Source organism: Panthera uncia, chromosome D4 (assembly GCF_023721935.1).
Source record: "Panthera uncia isolate 11264 chromosome D4, Puncia_PCG_1.0, whole genome shotgun sequence".
In the NCBI taxonomy this organism is placed as follows: Eukaryota; Metazoa; Chordata; class Mammalia; order Carnivora; family Felidae; genus Panthera; species Panthera uncia.
This window is the reverse complement of record NC_064807.1, coordinates 56,479,829-56,491,928: the sequence shown is the minus strand read 5'-3', so window position 1 is coordinate 56,491,928 and position 12,100 is coordinate 56,479,829. Positions and strand designations below refer to the sequence as shown.

The 12,100-nt window shown below is 40.8% G+C and overlaps 1 protein-coding gene across 6 annotated transcripts in view; it reads left to right on the top strand.

Annotated features, from left to right (window-relative positions):
* Nucleotides 1–12,100, top strand: part of GNE (glucosamine (UDP-N-acetyl)-2-epimerase/N-acetylmannosamine kinase) — a 71,176-nt gene that overhangs the window by 45,088 nt on the left and 13,988 nt on the right. For 4 of the 6 annotated variants that reach the window (XM_049626357.1, XM_049626382.1, XM_049626366.1 and 1 more), the window contains 5 exons: nt 1,971–2,183; nt 6,651–6,738; nt 7,480–7,690; nt 10,564–10,693; nt 11,739–11,960. In XM_049626357.1, coding sequence (XP_049482314.1) covers nt 1,971–2,183; nt 6,651–6,738; nt 7,480–7,690; nt 10,564–10,693; nt 11,739–11,960 — 864 coding nt within the window. The remainder of the gene's footprint in view (nt 1–1,970; nt 2,184–6,650; nt 6,739–7,479; nt 7,691–10,563; nt 10,694–11,738; nt 11,961–12,100) is intronic. The other 2 variants (XM_049626347.1, XM_049626376.1) reach the window with 2 other exon arrangements.

The window sequence follows — 12,100 nt, the reverse complement described above, 5'->3', positions numbered from 1 at the left end:
TTTTGTAGTAGATTGAAGTTTGTGATGTTTTTGCCAAGTCTGATAGAAACTGGGTAGGAAAGAAAGAAATACTTAAAACAAGTTTTCTCTAATCTCCACTGTAGTTCCAAGTTTAGTCTCTGTCCCCCAGTTTCCACCAATGAGAAAATGCAGTAGCTAAAAGACAAACCTTAGAAAGTGAAAGGGTATCTCTAGGAAAGTAATGATCTGAGTGAGTGCAATAAAATAGCCCTTACTGTTATTTCTTGTTCCCTTATTTATATTAGCTATACCTTAATCTTGAGCACAGGCAGTTTAGATCCGGAGTCCCCAACCAGTTTGTCCTTAAGCCTGACCTGGTTGATCACCTACTGGTGGATGGTACTGTAGCCTTTGGTGCTAGTGAGACCTTAGGCAGGTTAATGGGAATGTGAGCTATAAGTGAGAAATGCAGAGCAGGGCCTGGTGCTACAGAATTTTCAAGTACTAGTTTAGCTGACACCACTCGTTGCTGAGCTTTTAGGCATTTTTTGGTAAAGGAGGCAGGACCCTTCTCTGCAGTACCAAGATGTCAGCATCTTACTCTGAAAGTATCCTTCTTAGTGTCTCTTGAATAATCTTTTCTATTAGGGGAAACAAAGTAGGATGTTAGTTGGAAAAAAGAAGAACTCCCAACCCAGGTTTCATCCAGGTAACATTAGTATTTCAAAAATGTTAATATTGATTCTTCTAACCCTTTAAATTTTCTATAAATATTTGGTAATGTAATTATATATCTCTGATTCAATATTCATTGTCCGCGATACTCTGTTTATAATATACTTTCCTGATTGTACACACTTTAGAATTAGAGATATTTTTCCCCAGTGAAAATAAAGGGTCCCAGGAATGCCCAAATCATGTCTGCTACATGCCCGTCTCCTCCTCACAGGGCTTTTGACAAAATTAACACAAGGAACTTTAGGGAAGTAAGAATCACGGCATCCATTTATCATTATGAGGCTTAGTGCCCAATTCCCCAATGGAGGAGAATAGAAATAGTGTCTGTGGTTTAGGCTTAAGGCCAGAGAAAGCCTTCAGTGAGCCTAAATCTGAATCTCAGAATAGTACTACCTTCTGGCATACTAAATACTACAATAATTATAGTTGATGACTGATGTGCTCTGGCAGAACTGGATATAGAGAGAGGTGGCCAGGCCTGCAGTAGGGAGTTAGACCCTGAGTCTGTCACCTACCTTGCCACATAGAGGAAGTTAAAAAGAGAGAAAGCACATGTGTGCCCAACTTCTGTTACGTCAGTGGCTCTGCCCACCATTAAATATGGTGTGCTAACACAGTTTGGTGCTCACGGTCTTGTCTAAGTAATAAGATTAGCAACCTTATCTCCCTTGTTAGATGCTGGTTAGGAAAGGGTGAGTAAAGAGGCAAGCAGAGAGGCATTAATTATTGCCTCCCCCTTCATACACCTGTACCATTTTAAATAATCCTGCATTTAATATAAAATACCAGCCACAATATCAGGATCTACATGCATTTTGTTGGAGTTTAGTCCATGTAATCAGGGATGCTATCCAGTTGAGCAGTTGTTAGGGTAAATACGAGCATAGCTAAGGCAGAGGCTCTCTAATCAGCTTGGTGTGTGGAGCCCGAGAGCTTTCAATTTAGGAACTCCCAGCTTAAGAGAGAGAGAGACTGTTGGCCAGTCTTGCTTCTTAGTTGTTGTTTAATGTAAAGGCTTTTATTGGGGGATTAGTAAGAGGTGTTTACTTTGATGAATGCTGTTTAATGTTCCTAGATGAGTTGAAGCAGAGAGCTGACCAGACATTTTAAATATTCATCATTCCTGGAAAGATCAGTAATTAAAATTATTATCTCCCTAGTAACCATTGTGCATTTGCATAGAACAATTTCTTTAAGTGGGGCTATACTTGCCAGTGAAAATGGTTTTTAAATCTCATAAACCATTTAACAGTTGATTTTCATTATCACAGGGAGCAAAGAGATGGTTCGAGTGATGCGGAAGAAGGGCATTGAGCATCATCCCAACTTCCGTGCAGTTAAACACGTCCCATTTGACCAGTTTATACAGCTGGTTGCCCATGCTGGTTGTATGATTGGGAACAGCAGCTGTGGAGTACGAGAGGTTGGAGCTTTTGGAACACCTGTGATTAATCTTGGAACACGTCAGATTGGAAGAGAAACAGGTATTTACCTTTGTCCATGTCTCAGCTATCTAGAGATATATAGGAAAGCAGTGGCTCTGGCAAGCACAGTGTGGTCATTGCCCTGCTGTCTAACCAATCAGATTAGTAACTTGGCCTCCCATGGTAGGCAGTAGCTAGGAGAAGGTGAGAGAAGAGGCATTAAGTATTGGCTCCCCCTCATACATCTGTAACATCTTTAAAATTCTGTATATGAATTATTACAAGGCAGTGCTGGCATATATTTTTATGAATCAGTGAGTGAATGAGGTTAATGACCAGTTGTAGCCTAAAATCTATAAATAGCACAAAGTGATTACCAAATTTTTTTAGGGCTCTACATTTATTTTTATTGTCTTTGTAATATCAGAGCTAAGAGTTTCTTAGCTGATTATGGTCTTTGATGGCTGTGGGTAAGTTAGAATCGTTGAATATATTATAAGTATATGAATGCTAGTCTCATTTTTGGGTACAGTAGAGTACTTTTAGTGAGTAGTTTAGAGCATGGAAACTCTAAGATGCCCCCTTAATAGCTGAAGGATAAAGAAATTTTATTATTAATTTGCTAATTGAGTTAGATCTTGTTTTTAATAGTAGTCCAAATTCTAATACTATACATAGAAATATATTTCTGTAGCTAATGGAAAAATGTATGGACTTTGTGAAAAAAGAACAAGACTAGAATCAAGGAGGTTAGTTTCAGCTCTGCTTTTTCTCTATTCGTAATTGCTACCCTAATTTTCTGTTGTCTTTAGGTCTTCTTTCCCTTACGTTATTATTATTTGTTTTTAATTTACATCCAAGTTAGCATATAGTGCAACAATGATTTCAGGGGCAGATTCCTTTATGCCCCTTATCCATTTAGCCCATCCCCCCCCTCCCACAACCCCTCCAGTAACTCTGTTCTCTATATTTAAGAGTCTCTTATATTTTGTCCCTCTCCCTGTTTTTATATTATTTTTGCTTCCCTTGTGTTCATCTGTTCTGTGTCTTAAAGTCCTCATATGGGTCATATGGTATTTGTCTTTCTCCGACTAATTTCGCTTAGCATAATACCTTCTAGTTCTTTCTCTGACTAATTTCGCTTAGCATAATACCTTCTAGTTCCATCCATGTAGTTGCAAATGGCAAGATTTCATTCTTCTTGATTGCTGAGTAATACTCCATTGTGTATATACACCACATCTTCTTTATCCATTCATCCATCGATGGACATTTGGGCTCTTTCCATACTTTGGCTATTGTTGATAGTGCTGCTATAAACGTTGGGGTGCATGTGTCCCCTTGAAACAGCACACCCGTATCCCTTGGATAAATACCTAGTAGTGCAATTGTTGGGTCGTTGGGTATTTCTGTTTTTAATTTTCTGAGGAACCTCCATACTGTTTTCCAGAGTGGCTGCACCAGTTTGCATTCCCACCAGCAGTGCAAAAGAGATCCTCTTTCTCCACATCCTTGCCAACATCTGTTGTTGCCTGAGTTGTTAATGTTAGCCCTTCTGACAGGTGTGATGAGGTGGTATCTCAGTGTGGCTTTGATTTGTATTTCCCTGATGATGAGTGATGTGGAGCATTTTTTCATGTGTCCGTTGGCCATCTGGTTGTCTTCTTTGGAGAAGTGTCCATTCATGTCTTTTGCCCATTTCTTCACTGGATTATTTGTTTTTTGGGTATTGAGTTTGATATCCCCTTTCATTCTTAACATATTACCTTGCTCCCCACTTCACAGAGAAAATACAAACCACTGAATGGAAATTCTTTTGACTCCATTCATTAAGAAAATATTTAATAAACACCTAGTATGTGTAGGCACTGGGATTTGTCAGTAAACCAGACTAACAAGGGCTCAGCTCTCGTGGAATTTCATTTTAGTGGAAGGGGAGATAGATGATAGACAAAAAAGAAAAAAAAAAAAAAAGACGACTGTCAGAATTTATGTGTGGTGTGCAGGGTATAACCTGCAGGTGATGCGCCGGGCTACATTAGACTGCATCAGGGAAGGCCTCGTTGAGGAGATGACACTTCAGCTGAGATCTGAGTAACAGTTAATCCTCTGTGTGAGGATCAGAGAGAAGGCAGAGGGAACAGCCAGTGAGAAGACCCTAAGACAGGAACAAGCTTGATGTATTTGAGCAGCAAAAGGCCAGTGTAGCAGGAGGGTACACTGGGGAGGAAGTGGCGATACAAAATGATGTCAGAGAAGGAGGCAGACCTTTGTAAGCCAGGGTAAAAAATCTGGGGTTTTTCCCAAGTATCATGGAAAGCCATTTATGGGAGGATGACACGATGTGACTTGCATTTTGGAAAAACCACTCTGCTGCTGTATGAGAGTGGAATGTGGTGGGACAGGAGTGGAAGCAGGGAGACTACTTGAGAGGTTATTTCAGTTGATATGAGAGTTGATAGTGGCTTAGAGTACATGATAATAACAGAAAGGGACAAAAGTTAGATTTGGGGATTGTTATAGGACTTGCTGCTGCTTGGATGTGAGCGGTGAAAGGAAGAAACTTGCAGATTTTTGGATTGAGCAGTGGGGGCACTCTTTGCTGATATAGGGGACACCGTGGGAGGAACACATTGGGGGGGGGTGCAATTAAGAGTTTTCTAATAGCTGTGTTAAGTTCGAGATGCCTATTAGATATCAAAGTGGACATGGCAGACAAGCAGCTAGATAGTTCCAGGGAGAGTCAGAGTTGGAGATAGAAGTTTTAGAGTGATTGGCACGTGGATGTTGTTTAGTTAGGATATTAGTTCATCTGCTGTAACAGAGAGAACCAAGATAATAGTGCCTAAGTGGGATTTTCTTTGTTTCTCATTGGTATAACTCCATGGTTATCAGAAATTTAGCCTCCATCTGTCTGCTTGAGGGATGCTAATCTTGCTATCAAGTCCACGTTTTAGTCATTGGGAAGGAAGAGGAGGGAAGATGTCCTTCTTTTAAAAGCACAACCTGTAAATTTCAAATATTTCTTCATGTATCCTGTCAGAACATAGTCACAGGGTCACAGCTAGCAGTAGGGGAAGGTGAAGAATATAGTCTTGAGCTGGATTATCAGATGCCTGGCTAAAAATTCTGATGCTAGTACAGACAAAGGATATGGAGATAATGGTGCACCCTGCCAGAGATGTCATTTAAAATGAAGGGATTGGGGCGCCTGAGTGGCTCAGTCGGTTAAGCGGCCGACTTCAGCTCAGGTCATGATCTTGCGGTCCGTGAGGGCTGTGAGTTCGAGCCCCGCGTCGGGCTCTGTGCTCACAGCTGAGAGCCTGGAGCCTGTTTCAGATTCTGTGTCTCCCTCTCTCTGACCCTCCCCCGTTCATGCTCTGTCTCTCTCTGTCTCAAAAATAAATAAATGTTAAAAAAAATTTTTTTTTAAAATAAAATGAAGGGATTATAGGAGATTAACCAGGGTAACACGTAAATAGGGAAGAGAATGGAATCCACAACCAACTGCCGGAGCTAGTCAGCATTTAGAGTTCTGGTGAGGAGGAGGGGGCCAGTGGGAAGACTGAAAAGGAGTTGCCAGTGAGTCCAGAGGAAACCCAGGAGTGTGATAGCATTAAAGCCCAGAAAAGAAAGTGTTTCCAGGAGATGGTGTTGAACGCTGCTCAGAGTTCAAGGACAATGTGAAAGAAGAATTGAACACTGGATCTGGCATCGGGTCTTTAGTCAAAGGCAGTCTTGTACTTTGTCATTTGTCACCACACTTCTATAAACACATGTCCATCCATCCTTTCCTTCATACCTCTTTACATTGGAAGGGTTGGCATCTCTTTCCTGCCCATTGCTCAGCCTTCTACCCGTGTTCTAGATCCATACCCTTCCTGCCTTCTCAGGGACCTCAGGGGTATCCTTTCTCTACCATGATTCTTTAGCCTCCTCATCATTTAAACATGCCTTCGCCTCTCACGTCTGAAAACCAACCCCTTCCTCAACCCCATGCCTCTTTCCAGCTCTTCTCTTCTTAGCTAGGTCTGTTGAAAAATATGGCCATTTTCACTGTATTTACTCCATTGCACTGGCCAGAAAATATATGGAGAAAAAGTGACTGAACAGCTGACTGGCTGATAGAGTAATGGAACGACCTGGCCTGACTGCTGATGAACACCTGGCCGAGTAGATGGAAAGCAGGGTGGATTGAAAGAAGGGACGCACTGAACGATTAGATGAGGGGTGGGGGGTAAGTGGGTACTAGATTAATGTACATCATTTATTTCAGTAAATCAACAAAAACTTGATTTATTCTTTTTGGGAATAAATGACCCTAGTGTCCTTAAGTATTTGGTACATGGAAATCTTGTTGAAAGTGCTTTAAAGGTATAAAGGAGAAAAGTCGATGTTTCTCTGATAGACTCATTTGAAGTCCTCTGGGTTTCAGGGTTAATAATGAGCACAACACATTGCTAATTTCTTTATTCTTTGGATATTTCCACTTCCAAATCATTGTAATGTGTCACTGGGTTCATCTAGGGGAGAATGTCCTTCATGTCCGGGATGCTGATACCCAAGACAAAATACTACAGGCACTGCATCTTCAGTTTGGCAAACAGTACCCTTGGTGAGTATATACCCTTTCTAAAGAAGTGATTTAAAAGGGGGAGCTGTGGGCACTGTTTTTAAGCTGTGATCATTCTTCAGTCATTTTAACAGAGCTTTTGTTATATATCCCTAGGGGTCCCTAGCTGTCAGGGAGACAGAGCTTGGCAATAGAACCCCTATTACTCTACCAGGGGTTCAAATGGAGGATAGCTGTTTTTTATTTGTCTCAGTTAATTAATATAGCACTTCTGCCAGGAAATACTTCCTTAACCTACTTTGACTTTTTATAAATATTAGAAAATAACTGATTTTCTTTAAAAATAGTCTAGTTCAGCATTTTAATTTAGACTGCTCACCTTTCTGTTTCAAATTAGTGAGATTTTCCTTTATTTGGATGTTTGAAATGTTTGAATTCTGAAAATAACTTTTTTTTCCTCACGAATGTAAAGGTTTAAAAAGCAATAAATAAATAGATTCATTGTCCCAAATTATGTTATATTCTGAAATTGGCTTAACAAAGGTAATTTGTCTTTGATGATAGAGACATTTGTTAATGGTATCCCAGTCTGGAATAGTTGTATTTCAACCAACAGTGGAGTTAGACATTCCGTTGATAATATGCTAAAGATATCGGATGTTATTTCAAAATGAAGAAGCACAACTTTATTACCTGAAGTCTTGGTTTCTATTAGTACCGTGTCCTCCATACCATTTCACATGTATGAGAGAAGCATTTAATTTGACTTTTTTGATACTGCAGTTCAAAGATATATGGGGATGGAAATGCTGTTCCAAGGATTTTGAAGTTTCTCAAATCTATTGATCTTCAAGAGCCACTGCAAAAGAAATTCTGCTTTCCTCCTGTGAAGGAGAATATCTCTCAAGATATTGACCATATTCTTGAAACTCTAAGTGCCTTGGCTGTTGATCTTGGTGGGACAAACCTCCGAGTTGCAATAGTCAGCATGAAGGTAAAATAATTCCTAAGTCTTAACTTCATACCTCATATAAATAATTGGTCTTTTCTTTAAAGTATGGTTGGAAGGTAGGACTAGAAACATACATTAGAGTTTATAATCATTTGCTCACAGGATTGACTTTTAGATCCATTACAATGTTTGTCTTGCAATATTTTACAAATTATTGACATTTCAGAGAAATAAAATTCTCCGGGAATCCAAGTTAGTGAGACTTGAATTAACCATGGGAGACACCTTAGGCACCAGAGAGGGCTCTTGCCACCCAGGAGACCTGGAATTCTATATTTGGTAACAGCATGTAGCATGTTGATTACGGTCATTATCCAGAGGAAGACATCGGCAAATGGGGAAGGGAATTGCATCTCCTCTAGAACATGATTTTTAGTTGAGTACAGCATACTTCAGTCCCTTAACCAAAAAATCAGCAGTGTTGACAGAGACTGAGAGAGCATCATAAAAACACTAAATTGTTCATGTTAAAAGATCTCTGATGACTTAAGAATAAACCTACCAGAGGGGCACCTGGGTGGCTCAGTTGGTTGAGCATCTGACTTCGCCTCAGGTCATGATCTGAAGGCTGGTGAATTCTAGCTCTGCGTTGGGTTCTATGCTGCTGACAACTCAGAGCCTGGAGCCTGCTTCAGATTCTGTGTCTCCCTCTCTATCTGTTCCTCCCCTGCTTGTGCTCTGTCTCTCAAAAATGAGTAAAGATTAAAAAAAAAAAAAAAAAGCCTACCAGAGAAGGTTCTGAAATCTTGTGGATATATAAAGTTTTAGGAGTCCATGAAAAATAGTAAGGTCTTAAAAAATAAAGTTGTTTAGGGGCGCCTGGGTGGCTCAGTCGGTTGAGCGTCTGACTTCGACTCAGGTCATGATCTCGCGGTCCGTGAGTTCGAGCCCTGCGTCGGGCTCTGTGCTGACCGCTCAGAGCCTGGAGCCTGTTTCAGATTCTGTGTCTCCCTCTCTCTCTGACCCTCCCCCGTTCATGCTCTCTCTCTGTCTCAAAAATAAATAAACGTTAAAAAAAATAAATAAAAAAAAAGTTGTTTGGATCAAATAGAGCAAAACAAAACCCAATTTTCTCAAAAGAAGTGGTGGTCTCCTTTGTAAATACTCTTTAAAAAGTATTAATAGAATGGGCACCTGGGTGGCTCAGTTGGATAAATGTCCAACTTCGGCTCAGGTCATGATCTCACATTTGTGAGTTTGAGCCCCCCACTGGGCTGTCTGTGTCAGTGTGGAGCCCACTTCAGATCCTCTGTCCCCCTCTCTCTCTGTCTCTCCCCCGCTTGCATTCACGCATTCTTTTCTCTCTCTGTCTCTCAAAAATAAACATTCAAAAAAATATATTAATAGAAGATTTTCTTAACCTGAAGATGATCTATTCTGTATCAGTGGTCAGCACCCTTTGTAGTGGTGAAATTCTAGGGACATCCCTATTAAAATCAAGAAGAAAAGAAATGTTTTCTGCAACATTATTTCACATAATTCTGGGGGAGTCACAAAGGGATAAAGCAAAGAACAAACAGCACAATCTCTCCTTCTCTCCCCCTCCCCTGCTTGTGCGGTCTCTCTCAAGATACATAAATAAAATTTAAAAAGATCAGTAACTTTCTACTTACATGAAATTTTAGGCAGATTTTTGAGTTTTCCTCTTGGTGAGTGTTTGTTAGCCTGACTGTCCATTAGCATTACCTGGAAGCTTAAAAAAAAATACAGATGCCCAGGCTATTTGAATCTCTGCAGGTGGGGTCCAGGGCATCACTATTTGTTCACTATTTGTTGAAGGTTGAGAAACACAACTTTAGGTTTGCTTTTTAAAAAAATATTTATTTACTTTTGCACATGTGTGTGCACAAGTGGAGGAGGGGCAGAGTAAGAGGGAGACAGTGAATCCCAAGCAGGCTCCTCGCTGTCAGCGCAGAGTCTGACGATGTGGATCTCAAATCAAGTCAGATGCTTAATCAGCTGAGCCACTCAGGCGCCCCACTTTCGGTGTCCTTTTAATGACAATCATTAGTGATTGCTTTAACCCTTGTAAATGGATAAAATCCATTAATAACAAAAGATTGGGAAAGAGCCTATTCAGAACAACAACCAAAATTGTAAGAATCATCTAAACTAACAACTTACGCAATCTATCTATATGAAGAAAAGTATAAAACTTCAACAAATAATGTAAAGGCTTGAAAAGTGTCCTAGATGGGAATGCTGAGTATTTTTAAAATGTCAGCACTTTTCCAAATTGAATTACAAGTTTAATACAATTCTAGTCAACATTTCAGTGGGATTTTTTTAAAGTTTGGCACATTATTCTGAAATTTACTCAAAATGATGCACAAGTGAGAAGAGCAAAGAAAAAACTTAAAAACCATAATTGGGAGAGACTCTCCTTGACTGGCTTTAAAACAGATCACAAAGCACAGTAATTTAAACATTTTGGAACCATGCCATTATTGGCTTCACTTATGGGAGGTGATCAGCGCTTACCTCCCTAGGATATATATTTAGGTGCCTCAGTTTTTAAGCAAGGAAGATTTTTCAGCCTGAAAGAGTAAACTACGACCTTTTTGTGAAGATTGTGATTAGCCAGCACTGACTTTATGTGTAAGAGGGGCACCGTGATTTGCTGTGAGCTGTTGTTGCTTCAGTAGCCATGTGCCAGGATCGTTTCTCAGGAAACTACTTGGACATACCCCACGGCCGGCCCACATCAGAGCAGCTCCCTTCCTGAGCAGTCCTCTGAATCTACAGTACTCTCTATCCTATAGTGAAGTCTGATGTATCGTGAAAAAGGTCAGAAGATTCACAGGCTGCTTCTTAGCTTAGATCAATGAGACAGGGCTTGTTTTTTTCTCTTTTAGGGTGAAATTGTCAAGAAGTATACTCAGTTCAATCCTAAAACCTATGAAGAGAGGATTAATTTAATCCTACAGATGTGTGTTGAAGCTGCAGCAGAAGCTGTAAAACTGAACTGCAGAATTTTGGGAGTAGGTGAGATTGTGAATTACATATTCAAGAAATGTTCGGTTTTTTTTTAATATGAAATTTATTGGCAAATTGATTTCCATACAACACTCAGTGCTTATCCCCACAGGTGCCCTCCTCAATGCCCATCGCCCACCCTCCCCTCCCTCCTACCCCCCATCAACCCTGTTTATTCTCAGTTTTTAAGAGTCTCTTACGGTTTGCCTCCTTCCCTCTCTGTAACTTTTTCCCCCCTTCCCCTCCCCCATGGTCTTCTGTTAAGTTTCTCAGGATCCACATAAGAGTGAAAACCTATGGTATCTGTCTTTCTCTGTATGACTTATTTCACTTAGCATAACACTCTCCAGTTGCATCCACGTTGCTACAAAAGGCCATATTTCATTCTTCCTCATTGCCAAGTAGTATTCCACTATGTATATAAACCACAATTTCTTTATCCATTCATCAGTTGATGGACATTTAGGCTCTTTCCATGATTTGGCTATTGTTGAAAGTGCTGCTATAAACATTGGGGTACACGTGCCCCTATGCATCAGCACTCCTGTATCCCTTGGGTAAATTCCTAGCAGTGCTACTGCTGGGTCATAGGGTAGGTCTATTTTTAATTTTTTGAGGAACCTCCACACTGTTTTCTAGAGCGGCTGCACCAGTTTGCATTCCCACCAACAGTGCAAGAGGGTTCCCATTTCTCCACATCCTCTCCAGTGTCTATAGTCTCCTGATTTGTTAAGAAATGTTCATTTTGACATACAGAGTTTTCCAAGTTCTGATGCATGACTGACCATCAAGTCACTGCTCTGTGTACAGATGGCTCCAGGGCCTATCTGTGGGCCCCAAGCAGACTTCCTAGAACCCCAGTAATTGTCATGCGTACATTGGTGGGGAGCTACAGATTTTGCTCAGAATTGCCTGACATTTCCTTGCAATCTTTGGTAATGCTTGTCTTAGGAGATCTTGGGTGAATTAATTTGTGTTTGAAACCCAGTAAGTTGGCATACTTTCTAAGGTTGCTTATGAGAATTATTTTCCTTGTGTGTGTGGTGGAGCTCAGGTATTTCCACGGGTGGCCGGGTAAATCCTCGGGAAGGAATTGTGCTGCATTCAACTAAACTGATTCAAGAATGGAACTCTGTGGACCTCAGGACCCCCCTGTCTGACACTTTGCATCTCCCTGTGTGGGTGGACAATGATGGCAATTGTGCTGCCCTGGCGGAAAGGAAATTTGGCCAAGGAAAGGGCCTGGAAAACTTTGTGACACTTATCACAGGTACAGGTAAGAGGAGTAAGAGGTTGTTTGAGGAGCTAGAATGGGTGTTGGGGCATGCCTTCAGCACCAGCAGGCAGCTTGTGAGTCTGCTTTAGTGTTCACTTCCTGCCTGAGTAGAGCCAGGAGGTGAGCCCCACATGAGAGCT